Source organism: Pipistrellus hanaki (assembly GCF_964339955.1).
Source record: "Pipistrellus hanaki genome assembly, chromosome: X".
In the NCBI taxonomy this organism is placed as follows: Eukaryota; Metazoa; Chordata; class Mammalia; order Chiroptera; family Vespertilionidae; genus Pipistrellus; species Pipistrellus hanaki.
Window position 1 is genome coordinate 5,352,321 of NC_140524.1, and position 20,414 is coordinate 5,372,734.

At 52.8% G+C, this 20,414-nt stretch overlaps 1 protein-coding gene across 4 annotated transcripts; it reads left to right on the forward strand.

The window, feature by feature from the left end:
* The first annotated feature begins 93 nt into the window (after window positions 1–93).
* On the forward strand, window positions 94–18,561 carry HDAC6 (histone deacetylase 6). 4 transcript variants are annotated; one of them, XM_084870940.1, is made up of 29 exons: window positions 94–216; window positions 1,314–1,436; window positions 1,521–1,649; window positions 1,783–1,871; window positions 3,977–4,061; window positions 4,158–4,198; window positions 4,609–4,705; window positions 4,853–4,950; window positions 5,943–6,047; window positions 6,170–6,238; window positions 10,324–10,450; window positions 10,562–10,627; window positions 10,718–10,777; window positions 10,855–10,944; window positions 11,250–11,356; window positions 11,446–11,513; window positions 11,756–11,921; window positions 12,011–12,139; window positions 12,297–12,465; window positions 12,717–12,850; window positions 13,304–13,372; window positions 13,484–13,676; window positions 15,013–15,162; window positions 16,492–16,666; window positions 16,775–17,241; window positions 17,327–17,434; window positions 17,582–17,728; window positions 17,824–17,952; window positions 18,131–18,561. In XM_084870940.1, the coding sequence occupies exons 2-29, from the start codon at window positions 1,344–1,346 to the stop codon at window positions 18,197–18,199; spliced, it is 3,429 nt and encodes a 1,142-aa protein (XP_084727066.1). In that variant the 5' UTR covers window positions 94–216; window positions 1,314–1,343; the 3' UTR covers window positions 18,200–18,561. The 4 variants fall into 4 exon arrangements, with proteins under 4 accessions (XP_084727066.1, XP_084727065.1, XP_084727067.1 ...); XM_084870939.1 differs by lacking the exon at window positions 94–216 and adding an exon at window positions 707–803; XM_084870941.1 differs by lacking the exon at window positions 94–216 and adding an exon at window positions 710–782.
* The last annotated feature ends 1,853 nt before the right edge of the window (window positions 18,562–20,414 follow it).

Sequence of the window (20,414 nt, forward strand, 5' to 3'; positions counted from 1 at the left end):
AGCATCATCACCACTCCCACCTGACGGCCACCAGCCACCTTCCAGTTTCCTCAGGGCCCCCGGCCCGCCCGCGCCACTACGTCATCAGCGCGCGCAGCGCGGGAAAGCCGCGAGCGGCAGAGGCGCCGCCTTCGCCTAACTCCCTCGTTCGCTAGCCCGTCTGCTCTCTTGGGTCACCTCAAGGCACAGGGGTCGTGGGTCCGGAGGGCTCCTGAGGTGACTGGACGCGGACGGAAGGCCGGCGGCCGGGGCGGCGGGGACAAAGGCGGCGGCGGGTGGGGGAGGGGCGGGCGGGCGCCGCGGCGTCGTGTGGAACCGCGGGCGCGCGCGCTCCGCGCATGCGCAGGCGCGGCCCCGCGTCGCGCGATGATGACGTCGCCGCCGGCCGTTGGCGAGCTCGAGGGAGGAGGAGCTCGCAGGGAGCGCGGCCCTGAGGGTGTGGGCGGGATCGGGGCGGTGAGTAGAGAGGCCGGGCCCAATGGAGGCGCGGGCCTGGGCCCCGGCAGCCCGTCCCAGGTGGCGGGGAGGAGGGCGGCGCCGGTCCTGGGCGGGGTTTGAGGAGAGGCCGCGCGGGGCCTCCGTGCGGAGCTGAAGGGATTGGTCGGCGCTGACGGAGGGGGCGGGGGTTGGCGGGCGGTGGCTGGAATCTGGCCTGAGGGGGTTTGGGAAAACGTCGGGGGTAGGGTCTGGGCGGGGGGTGGGGTTTGGTGGGGGAAAGGGGCCGTTCCCCGACGAGCGGTGCGGGTTGAAACGTTAAGGGACGGAATCTGGCCTAGTGGAAGGTGCCGGGCGAAGGGGAAGGGGTGAGGTTAGGTGGTTCGTGCCGGGTGGAGGGGGGCCGGGAGCCGGGGGCCGCGCCGGGGCTGGCTGCCTGAAAGGGTGGGTGATTTTCCGGGGGGATTGGGTGGAAAAGGCAAGTCTGTGGGGAGATGGGGTCCGCGCGAGGCTGAGAGGAAGGAAAGAATCTGGGGATGGTTTGGTAGAGCGGAAGGGGCGTGATTTGTTGGAAAGATCGGGCCCTCGAATGGACTGAATCTAGGGGGGTTCATTGCTTTTTGAAAGGGCGAAACTTTGAAAGAAAGAATAGTGTTAAAGGGGTGGAGTCTAGCGGAATGGGCGGGGCCAGGTGGACTAGACATCCCAGTGGAGGGAGAGAGCCCTGAGAGAGAGAGAGAGAGAGAGAGAGAGAGAGAGAGTGAGTTTTGGAAGGCAGTGGGATAGGATAGCATAAGGGGCGGGGCCTGGGGAGAGGCTGGGGTGTAGGGTCCTCAGCATACCCTAGTCCCTTCAGTCACCTCCACCGCACCCCCTAGAACCGCGTCAGGGGTGAAATCTCCCCGACCATGACCTCCACCGGCCAGGATTCCACCACCGGTAGGCAGCGAAGGAGCATACACAGCCCCCAGACGCCCCCCCAGGAGGCCAGCATCATCTCGGTGAGGCCCCAGACCCGTCCTGATGAGGGGGAAGGGGAGCAGTGGGCCGTGCAGTGGATTCTGACCTTTCTCTCTGTTTGGCAGAAGCCAGGTGTTAAGAAGGGTACTGGACTCCGCCCCAGCCCCAGGCTGGCAGAGGTGAAGAAGAAAGGCAGAATGAAGAAGCTCAGCCAAGCATCAGAGCAAGACCTAATCGAGGGGATGCAAGGACTGGTAAGAGAGGCCTGGCCATAATTCAGCCTTCTGTGACCATCAAAACCCTGAGGTTCTCCATCTTGGGCATTACGGGATGTTACCTCTGCCTCAGACCCTAAGTGGATCAGTGTCTCCCATTTTTTCCCCGCAGGATCTGACCCTTGAGGCCAAGACACACTCTGGTACTGGCGTGGTGTTTGATGAGCAGCTAAATGACTTCCACTGCCTTTGGGATGACAGGTAAGACTTGACTCCTCCAGCTGTCCCCAAACCACACAAATATGCACACTTCGAGCCATTAGCAAGAATAGATCCTTTCTTGCAGTAGCCTAGAGACTGGCAGCAGATGACTGAGGGAGGTGGGGCGCAGGTTTGAAGGGGTTCTTTTCATTTAGCCAGCAAACATGTATTAAGTGCCTGCTGTGTGCCAGGAGTCGGGGATACAAATGTGTTGGACAAGACAGACAGGGTCCCTTCTCAAGGCGCTGGTAGGTGAGTGGGAGAGCAGATCCTTAACCAGCCAGCAGCAGAATGAAGTGTTTAATACGGGAGGACTTAGGACTATGGGCTTCAAAAGTGTTTAGTAAGGATTTCAGACTAGCATCCAGGGTTCCCAGAAAGTATCCTTGAAAAAGAGACATGTGTGCTGAAACAGAAGAATTCCACCTTCCATTTGCTCACACATGTAATCCATCAACAAATTCTTTTGTGTCTGAGTGTAAAATGTATTCCGTATCTGACTTCTCTCTGCCACCACCATCATCACTCACCTAAACTGGCAGGGGCCCCTCACTTGTTTCCTGTTTCCACTCTCATCCGTGCTGTCTGTTTTCCATACAGCAGCCTAAAAAAAATATGTGCGAGATGATGTTCTCTTTCTTTTTTCTTTTTTAAAAAGTCTTTATTGTTCAGATTATTACAATTGTCCCCCTCCCATAGCTCCCCTCCATCTGGTCCCCACTCCACCCTCTGCCCTTACCCCCCCACCCCCGTCCTCATCCATAGATATATGATTTTTGTCCAGTCTCTTCCCGTACCCCCCACCACAGACACCCCTTTCCCCCTGAGAATTATCAATCCCCTCCCATTCTATGCCCCTGGTTCTATTATATTCACCAGTTTATTCTGTTCTTCAGATTTTTAATTCAATTGATTTAGATTCACTTGTTGATAGATATGTGATGTTCTCTTTCTTAAAATCTTTCAAGGATAGATGATTATCTCCCAGGTAAAGTTCAAATTCTTCATTTTGGCCTCTTAGGTTCCACGTGACCTGGCTCCACGTCACCTTGGTGACTCCATCGGCCAGTCCTCTTCCTCATTTGTTTCACTTCACTTCACTCACCCTGGGCCCCTTGCTGCTCTTCCAGCATGCCAGACATTCCCTCAATTCCAGGTCTTCGCCTTGGCCAATCCCTTCTCCAGAGATTCGTTTCTGCCTTCTCTTCTTCCAGTTAACATTCACATCTCAAGGAGACTCTCAGAGAGGACTGTGCCTGGATACTCCCCTCCCCCGCTCTTACACTTGATCTTTGAGATCTTCCTAGCTCGTGCCATTGTTTGCTCATTCTACTTACTATGCTTTACCACTTCGGTATCTATCTCCCCTATCCCAATGGAAGACTCAGAGTGGCAAAGGACTTCAGGGACATGGCAGAAGACAAAACAAAGAAACTCTAGTGTTGGTGGAGATTATAGTTTTGAAGGAGAAAGCAGATAGTAAGACAAAGTAAATGATACAGTGTGTTAGAAACAAAAGTTCTGTGATGCGCAGAAGCACTGAAGCAGGAGGGAGAGGAGCAGAAGGAACAACGGGGGACCTCTTCAGTTTGGGAAAGGATGGTCAAGGAATGCCTCACTGGTATCTGAAGGAGGTGAGGGAGGGAGCCATGAAGATAATGTGGGAGCAGTGTCTAGGCAGCGGGGGAAAGCTAGCTGATGAGATGGGAGCCGTGAGAAAGTTCTGAGAATAAATATTTACCTTTGGTATTGCTATAAAAAAAAAATGTTGAGTTTAGGTGGGACATGATCTGATTTGGATTTTCCCCAGCGTCTGGCTCCTGTGGGAAGAAAGGATTGTTGGGGGAGTGAGGGCAGAAGTGGGAAGGCCAATGAGGAGCTGACTGGAGTAGCCCAGGTGGGAGATGATGGGAGCAGCAGTGGGGTAATGCGGAGAGGGGCAGGCTCTGGATATGTTGTGAGAACCAAGCCAACAGGTATCAGGGGTAACTTCGAAGCTTCTGGTGTGCAGTGTTGGATGGAGAAGAAGGCAGGACCAGCTGTGTTGTTCACCAGTGTCCCTGTATATGTCTGTGTGTTCACGTGACTTATCTCTGTCCACCCAGCTTCCCTGAATGCCCTGAGCGGCTCCATGCCATCAAGGAGCAGCTGATCCAGGAGGGCCTCCTGGACCGCTGTGTGTCCTTTCAGGTGAGTTCCCTGGCCAGCGCATTGGGTGGAGGGCAGGAGCTGGCAGGATCTGGTTTTGGCCCGCACCTTAGCCCTTTGTTTCTTGTGTCTCCTCAGGCCCGGTTTGCGGAAAAGGAAGAGCTGATGTTGGTTCACAGGTGAATTCTGGTTACCTTGTAGGGACGGGGAGGAGGCTACCCTGGGCCCACCAGGGCAGACCGGATGCTTTGGGAAGGAAGCTCCTGGGCTGTGTGGCTTTGGGCAAGTTGCTGAACTTCTCTGAATCTCATTGTCATCGCCAGTAACTGGGGGACTAGTGAATGCAAGTTCCTCAGGAGGGTTTGACATATGTTGCGTGCTTAGAATGGTGCCTGACATATCAGCAGCCTGATGAGCTATTGTTCTCATTACAATCTGGTATGTAAACAACAGCTTTTAATTGAGGAAGTCTGGCTTGTCCAGGGGTCTGGTGCATAAAGGGCTTATCTGGGGAGGAAGCAGGGCCCCAGCTCAGGGCCAAGGAGGGAGGCAGAACCTTGAATCTCATCTTCCCTGTCTGTATCCCCAGCCTGGAATACATAGATCTGATGGAGACAACCCAATACATGAATGAGGGAGAACTGCGAGGCCTCGCAGACACCTACGACTCAGTTTATCTGCATCCGGTAGGGATGAGCACTGTGAGGGCAGAGGGCGGTAGCCATCCTGGGGATGCCCATCCCTACTCCCCACCCCCACCCCAGGGGAAGCAGCTGCGTGGACAGGGCTGACCTCTCCCTCACTCCCTCTCTGGCTCCCCACTGTCTCTCCAGAACTCATACACCTGTGCCTGCCTGGCCTCAGGCTCCGTCCTCAGGCTGGTGGATGCGGTCCTGGGGGCTGAAATCAGGAATGGCATGGCTATTGTCAGGTAGGACCTGTCAGCATTTGGGTTTTTACGATAAAAAAAAAAAAAATTTCTTCCGTCCATTGTAAAATGTATGGACAATGGGTAGTATATTTGTAATGGGTAGGGTATTTGCGTGCTTAAAATGCAAATGGGCGTACAAGAAAAAGTCTCCCTCCCACCCCGTCCCCCAGACACATGCTTCCTCTCCTCGAGGTAGTCACTGTAACCAGGAACTCATGTGTGCCCCAGAAATAGTCTGCGTTCTCACGGAGTAAATACCATATTTCGTTGATTCTGAGATGCATATTTGTCATATTGGTAACATCTTGAAATTCAGATGCATCTTGTAAACAGTGGCATCTTAGAATTCAGTTGGCAGCAGTTTCTGCTTTGTTGTTGGCATGTAAAAATCACAGTGCATCTTATCATTGTTGGCACCCTAAGAACTGATGAAAGGCAGAAGATGGAGCCTTTCTCCTTCCTCCCTATTTTAGGGGCGGGCTCCAGCATTCAAGATGCTCCCTTCCATCCCAGGCATTTTCCACTTAGCCATTTCAGAAAGCTACTCTCTCACTGTGCAGCCTAGACCCATGTAGAACACCACTGTGCCACACCAAGTTAACCAGCTCCCTGCTGTTGGACGTTTTATTTCTCCCCAATCATTTTACGCTTTCCAAAAAATGCTGCACAAATATTGTTGTCCATTTATAAGCATGTGATTTTATCCTTTTTGCTATATAGGCTGTGGGCTAAGTCCCCAGAGCAAAATGACTGGGTGTGAGGGTGTATACACTGATAATTTTAAGGAACATTATCAAGTTTCCTTCAAAGAGAGAGCAGTAAACTGGGGGTGAGAGTCTAAGGGTCCCAGTTACTCGGTTCCTGGCAGATTGGCAGGCATCAGCACTTGCGGGGGGAGGGGGAGTTGGTGGTCTAACGGGATTAGAGAGCGAGGGAGAGTCCGTTCCTCTGCAGAGGAGTCCCCAATCTGTGGCTTTCCCTGTCCTGCCTAGGCCTCCCGGACACCACGCCCAGCACAGTCTTATGGATGGATACTGCATGTTCAACCACGTGGCCGTGGCTGCTCGCTATGCTCAGCAGAAGCATGGCATTCAGAGGTCAGCAGCAAATAGCAGGGCAACGGTGATGGGGGTGGAACAGGTGGGGTAGCCTGGTGGGGGCATTTCCCCAGGTGCACCTGGACGATCTTACACAGCGCCCCCTTCTCTTCCGCTCACAGGGTCCTCATCGTGGATTGGGATGTGCACCATGGTCAAGGAACACAGTTTACCTTTGACCAGGACCCCAGGTATGCCCCCACCTGCCACCTCAGATGCTAGATTCCCAGCCACCCCCCACCCTTAGGGGCCCAACCAGAAGGGGCCAGGAGGGAAGGGGAGGCATTCACGTTACATTGGGCCTGCCCTGGGACCAGGTTCTGTGCTGCTCTCTGCGTATCTGAACTCTTAATTTCACTGAGGCAGGGACTGTTGAGTTCCCCATTTTACAGATGGGTGAACTGAGGCTTACAGTTCACACAGAGAAGAATGGGAAGAGATGAGATTTGCTTCCACAAACATTTAGAGATCTTGCTTACCAATTTACCCTGAAGCTGGAGTGAACCTCAAATTACTACATCATTTTATTTATTTAAAACATTAAATGAGCCCAGCTGGTGTGACTGAGTGGTTTAGCATTGACCCATGAACCAAGAGGTCACTAGTTCGATCCCCAGTCAGGGCACATGCCTGGGTTGCAAGAAGCAGCTGGTCGATGTTTCAATCTCTATCTCTCTCCCTTCCTCTCTCTCTAAAACCAATAAAATATAATTTTTAAAAAATTAAAGAAGCCCTGGCTGGTGTGGCTCAGTTGGTTGGAGCATCATTCCATGCACCAAAGGGGCATGGGTTTGATTCCTGGTCAGGGCACATACCCCTGGTCAGGGTGCATGCAGGAGGCAGCCAATTGATATTTCTCACATTGAAATTTCTCTATCTCTTCCTTTGTCTCTCTAAAATCAATTTTAAGAATTTATAAAAAATTATGCAGAACTGTCTATAGCATTGACTCTCCTATAATTCCTATCACCTCAAAAATAATTGTTGATAGTTTATGTTATATCCTTATGGAATTTTTCACATAGATATATAAATATTCATTATCATTATTATTAATACACTGCCTAATGAGGTAATCTACATCAAGCGTGTCAGATTCAAAGGCTGACAGAGGCCAAATAAACAAGGTTTAAGTTTACAAAACAAAAGCTCCAATTTTCATAGAAACAGGTTTATTTCTGTAGAGACATGCTGAATACAAAGGGCTGAAATAAATGAGTCATCATTAGCATAAAATAGAAAATTTTAATAAAAAGTAATATTTTTTCTTGAACATTAACTTACCAGACACTGAATAACTGCACAAATTAAGAAGCGTAATGCAAATAAAACTATTTTTCTTGTTCTCCGAAAGCAAAATATTTCCTGTTGTGCACACCACACAAGTCAGTACAAGACTAATGATGTGGCAACTGGCTGCTAAAATAATTCGCTTGTTAGTATTAGTGGAGAGAAATTAGTGGAGAGAAAAGGGAAAAGAATGCAACACGATTATAGTAACCAGTCATTATCGAACATTATAGTTGGTTATTAATAATTCTGTATAACAGGATATTTTATAACAGGATATTTTAAATAAGTTACAAAACTTTTATTAAAACATTTACATGCTGTTATATTGTCTGGGCCGCAAAAATATTCATTGTGGGCTGCATGCAGCCTGTGGGCTGTGAGTTTGACATGCTTGCTCTACATGGTCTGTGGCCATTTGCTTTTCGCATTTAACAGCTTGTGGTAGACACTGCTCCATGTTAATACTTCTAAAAAGAACTCCTTCTTTGTAAGGGCTGTACAGTGTGCCATGGTATGGCTGTACCTCTGGTCACTTAACTCTGGGGCATACACGATGCTTCCCAGGTTTTGCTATTACAATTCTACAGTGAATAGTATGGTAAATATTTAATTTTACACTCTCTGAGTATATCTATAGGATGAATTTCCTGTCATGGGTTACTGGGTCAGAGGGTTGGCATGCTTTAAAGTCTGGGATCTGCTGCCAGATTTTCCTCCAGAAAGAGCAGCAGCTTACCCTTCTAGCAGAAAGTGATTGAACTAGTCCTCAGTAGGAGACACTACTGAGTAATTTTTGGTTATCTAGTCTTCTGTCGAACAGACTGTGTAGAATCCACTTCTTCCCGTAGATCCTGAGCTCCCATGGCCATTATCTAATCTAGATTGGCTGTTCTGTAGACATTGCTTTATTATTTTCTAGCATTCGGTGTGGCTGACAGACGTCTGATGTCAGTGTGATTTTCATTTCTTTCTGAGTAATCTGGTTTGTACAAATGAAAGAATTTATCCATGCCCTTCTGTCTCCCTTCTCCCCATCTCTCTGTCTCTTAACTCCAACAGCAGGATTTTGGGGTGGGGACAAGTTGGACAGTCCTTAAAAGACCATTATGAGGACAAGGAAAATTAAAGCAAAGTAGTTAAAAGAAAGAAGTAAACTTAGTGAATGGGCCATTGGGAGAGCTGGTTATTCAGGACTGATTTTGTGTGCAGTGACCTGGAACTGTGCTTGATTTCTCCAGAAGGGAAACCCCAGGTCACCCCGTGGGCCCCCGGAGCCTCAAAGTACTTTGCAGGGATTTGTTGAAGTCTCTCATTGTCTGAATCCTTTCTCCCATTCTGCCTTTCTGGGTGGATACTTGTTTAACATTCCTTTAATGTCTTTTGACTGGGGTCGTAGCAGAGTGGGGAGGTAAACCTGTGCTATCAGTTCATCATTCCTTCACTGGAAAGGAGACTTATTTTCTTTATTTATTTTAATTTTAATTTATTTATAATTATTTGGAGAGAGAGAGGAGTGGGGAGGGAAAGAGAGACATTGATTTGTTGTTCCACTTATTTATGCATTCATTGGTTGATTCTTTTTACTTATTGACTTTTAGAGACAGGAAGGGAGAGAGAAATATTGATCTGTTATTCCACTTACATATGCATTCATTAGTTGATTCTTATATGTGCACTAACTGGGGATCGAACCCGCAACCTTGGCATATCAGGATGATGCTCTAAACAACCCAGCTACCCGGCCAGGGCCAGTCAAACTTATTTTAAAACTTTATACGCTTAGTTTACTGAGTGTTAGTTCTCTTAATTCTGGTGGCTCTCTTGAGGGGTTGCCTTTCTTCAAATCTTTCTTTCATTATTTTCTCCCCCTGATAATAATCTTTATGTCCTGTGGGGTATTCCTCTCCCTTTAATGGCTAACTTAGTAAAAAAAAAAAAAAAAAAAAAAAGGTTAGAACTGGTATTTACCTATCAGAGTAAAAATAAAATAAAACTCAATCCTTTCCCCACCTAATCAATACCAGAGCTTTCATATAAATTTCCCTAATCCTAATACATTTTTCTGAATTTCATAAATCTTTTTTTGTCAATTTTATTAAACTGTATGACTACATTGTTAGCATTCATTAAAATGGGACTGTCATGCATTTCCCTAAAAAGGGAAGAAAGCTGCCTTAAATCCTTCCTGGAACAAGGCAGGGAGCGATGAACCGATGGATGGATGGATGGATAGGAGATTATTCATTTGGATTGCCTCAATCAGGATTAAGCCCTCCCACGGCCCGCTGGAGGGACCATTGTGTCTTTTCAATATCTGTTCTGTGTGGCAATCCCCCTCACTGCTCTGAGTGCTCTGCTTCTCACCTACACAATAAAAGAAGTACTAGAGGTGGCCGTAAGGTATTGTGCAGAGGGAATTGTCCCCTCACTGGCCTCATAGAGCCCTAGCCAGCACCCCCACTCCAGTTGCACACACAGAACAGCTCCTACCTCCAACCTCCCAGTCTCCCACTTTATTTAGGAGAAACCAAGCTCCCGAGCCTGGCCTGATGCCCTGGGCAGCCTCAGCTGGCTCCCACCAATGCAAAGCCCCATATGGGCCTCCACAGTCACAGGGTTTGTCCTACTGTTACCACCTTGGACACAGGGACAGGTGGGTGGGCGGGCATGACCTAGTGTCCCCACGGGGTAAGGAGCTCTCAGGGGCTAAGATAGATCCACTCATTCTCAGGATCTCTGAAAAAGACCTGGTTGGGCACTGAGGGGGCAGCAGTGTTTGCCGAGGGAGGCGTTCCAGTAAGAGATGAAATGAATGAGTGATGAAATAGGTAAACATGAAAAAATGAATGACTTTGAATTAAAGATTTAATAGGGAAAATAATGAGAAAATGAATGAGTGGTTGAACAGCTGTGGTAGCTGTATTTTGGGAGTGCCTGGTGCATTGACTCCTCAATCCCCCGATCTCTTTTTCTCTGCCCCCAGTGTGCTCTATTTTTCCATCCATCGCTATGAGCAGGGTCGCTTCTGGCCCCACCTGAAGGCCTCTAACTGGTCCACCACCGGTTTTGGCCACGGCCAGGGATATACCATCAATGTGCCTTGGAACCAGGTCAGTGTCTGCCCACCTGTTGCCCCCAGAGTGAAGCTCACCCCTGCCCTTCAGTGGTTCAAGACAGAGGGCAGTGTGTCCCATCTCACCACCGTGTGCCTCTGCCTGCAGGTTGGGATGCGAGATGCCGACTACATCGCTGCTTTCCTGCAAATCCTGCTGCCGGTCGCCCTTGAGGTCCGGGGGTCTGGGATGATTTGGTGCAGGGTGACAGTGAGGGGTGGGCCATGAGGACAGGTGGCCTCATGTAGTCCTTTCCCCCCTCAGTTCCAGCCCCAGCTGGTCCTGGTGGCCGCTGGATTTGATGCCCTCCAAGGGGACCCCAAGGTAAGGCGGGCTCTCTGGAATGGCAGGTAGGCAGAGGGGGCTGCTTGGAGCCAGACTGACTCTCCATGTCTTCCCAGGGTGAAATGGCCGTCACTCCCGCTGGGTTTGCCCAGCTCACCCATCTGCTCATGGGTCTGGCAGGAGGCAGGCTGATTCTGTCTCTGGAGGTGAGTGACTCACTTCCGTCTCGGAGCCCGTAAATCCTAGAGGACATAATAACAAAGCTTGCAAAGTCCAGCATGAGTTCCTATCCCAGCATTTCCGCTTCCTCACTGGACAGCCTCGCCTAAGTCACTGGACTTGTGTGATAATAGTAGTAGTCATGTCAAAGCACTGTTTAGTGAATGAAAGGAAGTCACCTTCTAAATTCTTTGTTGCTCAACATGTAGTCAGCGCCCTAGTAGTCATGTTACTACTACTCTTCTCTGGTAACATCTGGCTCTTCCCTAACCTGCTCACCCTATTCTCCCAGGGTGGCTACAATCTCCGCTCCCTGGCTGAGGGAGTCAGCGCCTCACTGCACACCCTTCTGGGTGACCCCTGCCCCATGCTCGAGTACCCCGGGGCCCCCTGCCGGAGGTAAGCTCAGATGGTAGAGGGAGAAAATGGGGCCCTCACTGCCCACCTTGGGGCTATCTGGTCACTCTTTCCCTTCCCCTGCCCTCCAGTGCCCAGGCATCCCTGTCCTGCGCTCTGAAAGCCCTGGCGCCCTTCTGGGAGATCCTTGTGAGATCAGGTAGGAGGCAGGGAGCAGGTTTAATGGGGGGGGGGGTCAGGGATGGAATGAGCCGTGGGGTAAGACGGTCTTCTAGAACCTACTCTGACTTTCCGGCTGCCTTGGTGGGAGAGGGTCAGTCCCTCTCTCTCACTGGGTCCTGGTTTCAGGCCCCCCCCCCTTTCACGTTTGAGTAAACTGAGTTACTGAGTATTACATGACCCAGGGCGGGGGAGTAGGGTGAGCGTCATCTCCCCTTGCAGGTGACTCCGTGGACGAGGATAACGAGGATGGAGACAACGAGGAGGAGGAAGAGGAGGGAACATGGCCGCCCCCTGCGCTCCCAATACCAATGTGGCCAATGTTTCAGACTCGCACCGGGCTGGTCTATGACCAGCGGATGATGGATCACTACAACATGTGGGACAAGTAAGCGACTGGAGCACTGGGCTGAGTGTAAGTGGGCAGGGGTTTCCCCCCCTCAAGCATTGAGCCCTGCCTCTGTCCCCACCTCCCAGCCAACACCCCGAGGTGCCCCAGCGTGTCTCCCGGATCATGTGCCGTCTGGAGGAGCTGGGCATTGCGGGGCGCTGTCTCATGCTGCCCGCACGTCCTGCCACAGACGCCGAGCTGCTCACCTGCCATAGGTCAGACTCTCGTGCCTGGGGGTGGGATGGGGCCTCGGTGCACACATGCCACCTGGGAGCTGGAGCCTGGGTATGAGTTGCTGCTGGGGGTCGCAAGAGGGGCCTTGGAGGGGGCCGAGCCACGTGGCCATTCCTGATGCCTGCTCTGTGCCTCCAGTGCTGAGTATGTGGCTCGTCTACGGGCCACAGAGAAAATGAGAACCCGGGAGCTGTACCGTGAGAGTGCCAGCTTTGACTCCATCTACATCTGCCCCAGCACCTTTGCCAGTGCCCAGTTGGCCACTGGTGCCACATGCTGCCTTGTGGAGGCTGTGCTGGCAGGAGAGGTATGGCTGCTTTGGGATGGGGCTCTGGCTGGGAGACGCGGTCCTGGGGGAGGGTGAGAGGCCACTGTGAGGAAAGGGGGGTGAGGAGGAGAGCCCTGCTCACCCCAGGCCTTGCTCAGGGGGATGTGGCTGCAGGACCGGGCCCCCGGCAGCTGGTAGTGGGAGGGAGGGGAGAGAACAAGCAAGGGGACACGGAGAAGGGAAGCAGTGAGGACAGTGGTTTGACCTTGGCTCCCTGCTCCTCCCCCCAGGTTTTGAATGGCGTTGCCCTGGTGCGCCCTCCGGGTCACCACGCAGAGCAGGATGCTGCTTGCGGTTTCTGCTTTTTCAACTCTGTGGCTGTGGCCGCTCGCCATGCCCAGGCCATCAGTGGGCATCCACTGCGGTGAGGACTCCCCGCCACCACCCCCCAGCTCAGTGCTGACTCAGCAGGTCCCCTATTCAGCCCCCAGGACTTACCCAGAGATAGCCAAGGGTCTGGCCTCTCAGTGCTTCCTTGGAGAAGACCCCAACATTGTGGTATCCAGGTGGTATGAACCAGGATCTGGGTCCCTTCCCAGATTTCCGGCCCCTGACGACTGTCCTGGCAGAACCCAGGGTCCAAGCCCCATGCCAACCCACAGAGGGCCTGGGTCTGGCCTGAGAACTTGTTCGGGACCCAGCCTCGGCTGCCATCCTTACTTCGATAGGAACCGCAGGCTTGCCCCCAACACTTTCCCTAGGGACTCAGGATCTGGCCACCCACAATGTATGCCCCTGCAGACAGGTCCCCGGGTCTGGCCCTGCCTTCTCCCAGGGGGCCCGTGTCCTGGGTAACTGACAAGCTCTCGGTCCTCAGGATCCTGATTGTAGACTGGGATGTGCATCACGGCAATGGAACTCAGCACATATTTGAGGAGGACCCCAGGTGAGGGGCTGGGCCTGGGGGTAGGTGCGGCCAGGGAGGTGGGTGCGCCATGCTTCAGGGGTGCCAGGCTGCTAACCAGGCATGGACCCCTCCCCACCCTGTTTCTGGCAGTGTGCTCTACATTTCCCTGCACCGCTATGATTATGGCACCTTCTTTCCCATGGGGGATGAGGGCGCCCCCAACCAGGTGGGCCGGGCCGCAGGCACAGGCTTCACCGTCAACGTGGCCTGGAATGGGCCTCGCATGGGGGACTCTGAGTACCTGGCTGCCTGGCATCGTCTGGTGCTGCCCATTGCCTATGAGGTACGCTTCAGGATGGATGTGACCCGGCTGTGTGGACAGCAGTGCGTGCACATGTGTCTGACTTCCGGGTGACTGATCCTGTGGGACAAACAGCAAGGGGGAGGGGGAGGGGCTGTGATGGCCTTTGCATATGTGACTGCCTTCTCTGCGTGCAACTGTGAGGGACTTCCTGGTGTGTGGGATGGTCTTTGTGTTCCCAGCTGTGTGTCCTGTGTGTACACCATCACCAGTGGCTGTCTGTATGTGACGGTGGCCCCAAGTGACTGCTGTCTCTGTAGAATTGCATGTGCAAACTGGGGAGGGGTTTGAGTACATGTGAGATACTGCACAAGCGGCTGTTTCTACCACTTCTGTGTCATGCGTGCTCTTTCTGTGACAGCCGGTTTGTGACTTTCTGCACATGGAAGGCTGTGTGCGACAGTCATCTTTCTGGCTATTTGTGTCTGTCTATGACTGGAGGTGGCCTGTATCAGATTTGCCTGGTTCTGCATGAGTGGCTGTAGGTAACCACCTTTTCCATGTGTAAACTGTGTCTGTCTGTGGCAGACTGTGTGTGTGGCTAACTCAGAAGGCTGATACATGCGTCATCTCTGACCTCTGTGCAGATGCACATGTTCAGATATGTGCATGTGTATGATGCGCAGTGGCTGTGACTACCTTCTGTGTGTGTGACTATGTGTGTAAGTGACCAACTGTGTGTGTGTGTGTGTCTGTGACTTGTTACCATGTAGTGATGGCACATGTACGGTTGTGTCTGTGCAGGGGTGGCTGGATTACTGTCCCCTCTATGAGAAACTGTATGTACATGACTATTAGGACGTACAGTCCCATCCAAAGGTGACCATCTTCTGTGTGTGGCATTTGATTGTCATTTTCTGTGATGGAAGTACGTGTGCACTTGTCTTTGGCACCATATATATAAAACCTTGTAACTTCTGCACATGTATCACATGTTTGACCCAGGGAGAGGAGTCTCTATCTCTTTCTCTCACCCTTGGGCATGTGTGTGAGGACATATCTCTGTCTCTCTGTGTTTCATGTCACCATTTCTTGATGGCTGAATTTTCACGTCTCAGGACTCTGCCTCTAGTCCCCATCTGCCCATTCCAAGTGTTCTGTGTCTCTAAATCTGTGTCTGATGTGTCCTTAACTGTCCATCTTCTCCATGTCTCTCTGTCGTGTGTCTCTATGTCTTTCCTCCCTGGTTTCAGGGCTCTGATCTCTTGTTTCCCAGCCTCTAACTCCCATGTCTCAGTGCCTCTGGATCTACCTCACTGAATATATACCCAAGCCTGCCTCCTCTTACGTCCATGCATTTCTCTTCTCCCTATCTCAGTTTAACCCAGAACTGGTGCTGGTCTCAGCTGGCTTTGATGCGGCATGGGGAGACCCGCTGGGGGGCTGCCATCTGTCACCTGAGGGCTATGCCCACCTCACTCACCTGCTGATGGGCCTTGCCAGTGGCCGGGTCATCCTAATCCTAGAGGTAACTTCCTCGGTCCCTCTTTCCACTCCGGGGGTGGTTGGGAAGACTTGCAGTCCTGCCCTTGCTGCCAGCTGGCTGCAACACTGGGGGCGATTTCCTAAAATCCCCTTTGAGTGTCCACACCTGCCATTGTTGGCACATCCTGGACATTAATAATTACACCAGCATTAACCACTTCCATTGAGTGCTTACTATGTGCAAGACACTCTTCTGACACTTTACAGGCATTGTTAATTCATTGGCAAAGCAGCCTTCTGAGGTGAGGTCCACTGACCTCGTCATTTTCCTCTCAAGATCAGGGAAACTGAGGCACGGAGAGATATAGTGACTAGTCAGAAGCCACGCGTTTAATAGTGGCAGAGCCAGGGCTTGAATCGAAGCAGCCTGACCCCAGAGCCTGTCCTTTTCACCACTACTTGAACTATCTCTATCCAGTTTAAATTCAGTGACTTTTTGTAAATGATTCCGTGTTCCCATGCCCTGGGCCTCAGTCTCCTCATCTGTAAGATGGGGCTGACTAATCTTGGAAGAGTACCTAGCATACGGTAAGCACTGTAGAAGTGCTACAGCTTTTGATGGTTATGCACTATTAATACACTAGCAATTTTATGTTTGTTTTCACTAAGTCGCAGAGAGATTGATTGATCGGCTAGTAAAAATTCAGTGTGCCCAGGCTGCCTGTGGCACTGCAGAGTGATGGTTAAGAACATGGACTCTCAGCAGACAGCATAGGTTCTGAGCCCAGCGCTGCCTCTTCTCAGCTGTTAGGACCTCAGACAAGTCATCTAACCACTCTGAGCCTCAGTTTCTTTATCTGTAATAGCAGCAGAGACTGGTTTCCTATAGAGTGTGAGAAAAGGGGGTCCCATACCAGGTCAGGACAGGGGTTCATGTGGGGAGAAAGACCAGCTGTTCCTGTGCTAGGTTTGGGGCAGGGGCGTCTGTGGGTTCCTGGACCGTGAAGACACATTCCTCCACAGATTGAGCATGCGTGGTTTGAGGACTGAGTTAATAGCATAAGATCCTTAGAGTAGGGCCTAGCATGCAGCAAGTACGTAATGAACAGCAGCTATTACTGATATTACTATCAGCGTTGTTGTTGTGGTGGTTGTTATTATCTTGCACTTCACATCACAGTTTATCCCCCTCAACAACAACCTCTCACAGTGGGTACTGCCATCTGACAAACGTGGGTTCTCTTCACTTGTCCCAGTTGCCACCTTCTAGGCTTGCAGGGCCCTGAGGCGGGATTGGGAAGCAGGACATCTTGCCTCCCAAATTCCCTGAGGACACTCCATCATACCTTCTACTCTCTTTCTCCTGCAAAAGGGTGGCTATAACCTGGCCTCCATCTCCGAGTCCATGGCTTGCTGTACCCGCACCCTCCTTGGGGACCCGCCACCCGTGCTGACCCTGTCTCGGCCCCCACTGTTAGGGGCCCTGGAATCAATCACTGATACCATCCTAGTCCATCGCAGATACTGGCGCAGCTTGCGGACCACGAGTGAGTGGGCATGGGGAATTGGGGACAGTGAGGGTCTCGGGAGGGCAGGGATTAGAGGCAGGAGAGGGGATAGCACCATACTCAAGGATGTCCTTCCCGTGGTTTCAGAGATGGAAGACAAGGAAGAACCCTTCAGTTCTAAGCCGGTCACCAAGGAGGCACCCCAAGCAGCCAATCCTGGGCCAGCTAAGAAGCTAGAAGAGAACATTCTGGATGAAAGCCTGGGGAAGGCCACAGCAGCAGCATCTGCGCAAGAGTCCACTCCACCTGTTGTGGAGCTCACTCAGGACCAACCCTCACAGGCAGCCTCGGGGGGAGCTATGCTGGACCATACCACCTCCGAGGCAGCCACACAGAACCAGACTACCTCAGAGGCAGCCGCGGGGGGAGCCACGCTGGGCCAGACCACCACAGAGGAGGCTGTGGGAGGAGCCAAGCTGATCCAAACCCCTCAAGCCTCAAGCACTGACAACCAGACTCCTCCTACCTCACCTGTGCCAGGAGCCACCTCCCAGATCTCCCTCAGTACGCTGATCGGGAATCTCAGGACCTTGGAACTAGACGACAAGGCTCAGGTAAGGCCCACCGGCACACGCAGGTAGGGGAAAGAAGGGGGCAAGAATCAGGACCCAGATACATCTCTTGCCTCTGTGTATCCAGGAGGCCCCAGAGTCTGAGACCCCAGAAGAGGAGGGGCTACCAGAGGCAGCTGGAGGTCGAGACATAGATGACTCGGTGCCATTGCAGGCCTTTGGGAACATTGACCAGGTGAGCTCAGGGAGTGGACAGAACTGTGGCTTCCTTTTCCCCGGGTGTGCCTCCAGTAGGAGCATGTGACGCAGGGACATCTAATGGGGAGATGAGACCCTAGCTTACTCCGTTTTACCCACCTGTGCCATGTTCCCTCCCCCCCAGGCCACGTTTTACGCTGTGACACCACTGTCCTGGTGTCCCCATTTGGTGGCAGTACGCCCCATTCCTGAGGCAGGCTTGGATGTGACCCAACCTTGTCAGGACTGTGGAGCACCTCAGGAGAACTGGGTGTGTCTGTCTTGCTACGAGGTATGCAGCAGAGAACGGGGATGGGGCTGAGGTTGGCCCAGGAACAAACCACAGGTGGGTGCTGATCCCTGCCCAACCTTCCCTCCCTCCCTCAGGTCTACTGCAGCCGTTACATCAACGCCCACATGGTCCGGCACTACGAAAGCTCAGGCCACCCACTGGTCCTCAGCTACACTGACCTGTCTACCTGGTGTTACCCATGTCAGGCCTATGTTCACCACCAGGTGAGCCCCAGGCAGGAGCCTGTAATGTGTACACACTCACTCCCGCCACACACACCCCTTCTGCATGTGGGCTGGTCCAGGAGACAGGGTGGTTAAGGGCTGGAGTGGGGGCAGCCTCCTGGCTGAGGTAGAGGGGGTCCTCAGTCTGTCTTCCCACCCTCTCTTGCCTCCTCCTCAGACTCTCCTAGAGGTGAAGAACGTCGCCCACCAGAACAAGTTCGGGGAGGACATGCCCCACTCACACTAACTCCCAACGTGCTCCTCTGCTCCGCCTTCCGAGGCCCAAGATAGACCAGCGTTAGTTCGTTCCAACTTGTACCTTGGACGAGGGGCAGCTTCATCCATCCTCCTGAAACCCCTTTCCAACCCCCCAAGGGTGCTGATTGAAGTTTAAATACCTGTTAAGAGGACTGTGATGGTTAATTGTAGCTCTCCCCCTGCCCACCGACTGCTCTAGGGGCTCCCATCTGTTCTGCCCCGGAGAGAACGGGATAGCTTAGTTGCCTCAGAGGGGGCTGATATCAAGAAGATGATACTCTGGAGGGAGTGGGAAGCAAGGGGCAGGTATAGTGGGGTTGCATATGTAATAAAGTACAAGCTGTTACAAAACCTGGCGGAAGCCGTTTTTATTGACTGTTTTCATTGATTTTTAGAGAACAAGAAAGGGAGGGAGAGAAACATCGATCAGATTCCTCCTGCATGCCCCCTGTGGGGTATCAAGCACACAACCCAGTCACATGCCCTGACCAGGAATTGAACCCGCAACCTTTCAGTGCACAGGACCATGTTCAACCAACTGAGCCACACTGCCCAGGCCTGGAGAAAGCCTTTTAATCATGAGTAGGAGGAGAACCCCACACTCCTGGCCAACAGGACATAGGTGTTTGTCAGGTCAACCCCCTGCTCACAGCGTGACTGGCTCCACTATACATTAAATGGTAGAATCCTGAGGAAACAAGTGCCTTAGAAATAGGAGCCTCACGGTCAGGCCTCAGTCTCCCCACCTGTCTTTTTCTGATTTGGATGAGGGGCGTGTCCAGGTTTAACATACTTAAATTTTGTAATCATGGGTAGTAGCTTCTTGGGGGAAGGAATACCTGCTGTGGACCAAGGGCTGGGAAATGGAGGACAGTTTGGAGGTTTTATTCCTCCCACGTGAGAATTTGGCAACTCGAGTCCAAGGCTGAGGTTGTCTGGACTTTTCAAGGCCATATTATGGCCCCAAAATGATCACCAGAGCCCCACCCAGGCAAGAAGAAGGGGAATGGGGAAGGGGAAGGGAGCTGTGGCTAGCTCAGTCCTTCCTTTAAGCAACATTCTGGATTCCCCCTCCAGCAACCCCTGCTTCTATCTCATTGGTCAGAACTGTGACTGTGATAGCTGCAAGGGAGTCTGGGGAATTTAGCCTTGGCACATGTCTGCCTCATACCAGACCGTATGCCCTGACAGAATAACCACTCCTCTGCCACTCTTTCCCTCCAGGCATGGACATGATGCTCTCTGGCGCCTCTTTCCCTCCAGGAACAGACCACCCTCTCCCAAGCTACCAAAAAAGCCTGCTTGCCGCAGCGCAGGCTCCGTGGCCTCAGAGAGAGGCCCTTCCAAAACACTTCCCAAAGCCTAGCCCCTCAGGTCAAAATCCAATCCGACATCCCAAATACACTAAAACCCCCAAACCGCAGCCCCAATCGGGGCAAGGTAAGGGCGAGGCACAGCCCCACGCAGAGGGCACACGCAGAGGGCACACGCGCAGGTCTGGCCTGGGCAGCGCACCCCGATCAGACTCCCTTGGCGGCACCAGCCGGCAGGGCAAGACCTGCGCTCGCCCGCTCACTCCGGGCGGGGGGCGAGCGAGGGGAGAGGAGCTGCCGGGCAGGGGCCAGGGGGCGGGCCAGGCGCATGCGTATCCCCCGCCCCCTGCTCTCTGCTCGGGGGTAGTGCTGCCCCTCTCGCACTGCTGGTCCTGTCAGAGCCGCAGCGAGTTCGGGTCCCAGCGCAACTCCTCTCCCGGACTGAGGTGAGCCGCTGGCCGGGCCCCCAGCCGAGCCCAGCCCGACCCGGGAGGGCTCTCCCCCTAGGGCTGTAGGTGGGTTTAGGGGACCCTTCCTCTTCTGCCGCTCCTCCTGGGGGCGGGGGGGCGCCACCACATCCCAGCCCTCCCGCCTCCGGCTTAGTGGAGGCCGAGCTGGGCCGGGACGTGCAGGCGGGAATGGGGCTGCGAACCCGCAGACCCAGCCTCAGGGTGAGGGGCTTCTTCCCGTGCCCCCCCCCCCAGTCCCGCCTAAGAGAAACTGGCCGAGATGGTCCGAACTGGGCACAGGGTCAGGGATTTAGGGTAAAATTGGGGAGTAGTCCTCCCCGCCCCAAACTCCACTGCACCTGGCTCCGTCCCGGGGAAGCACGGTGGAGGGGTCCCGGGCTGGCCCTGCAAGGGGGGCTTGTAAGGGCTCCCATTGGGGTGG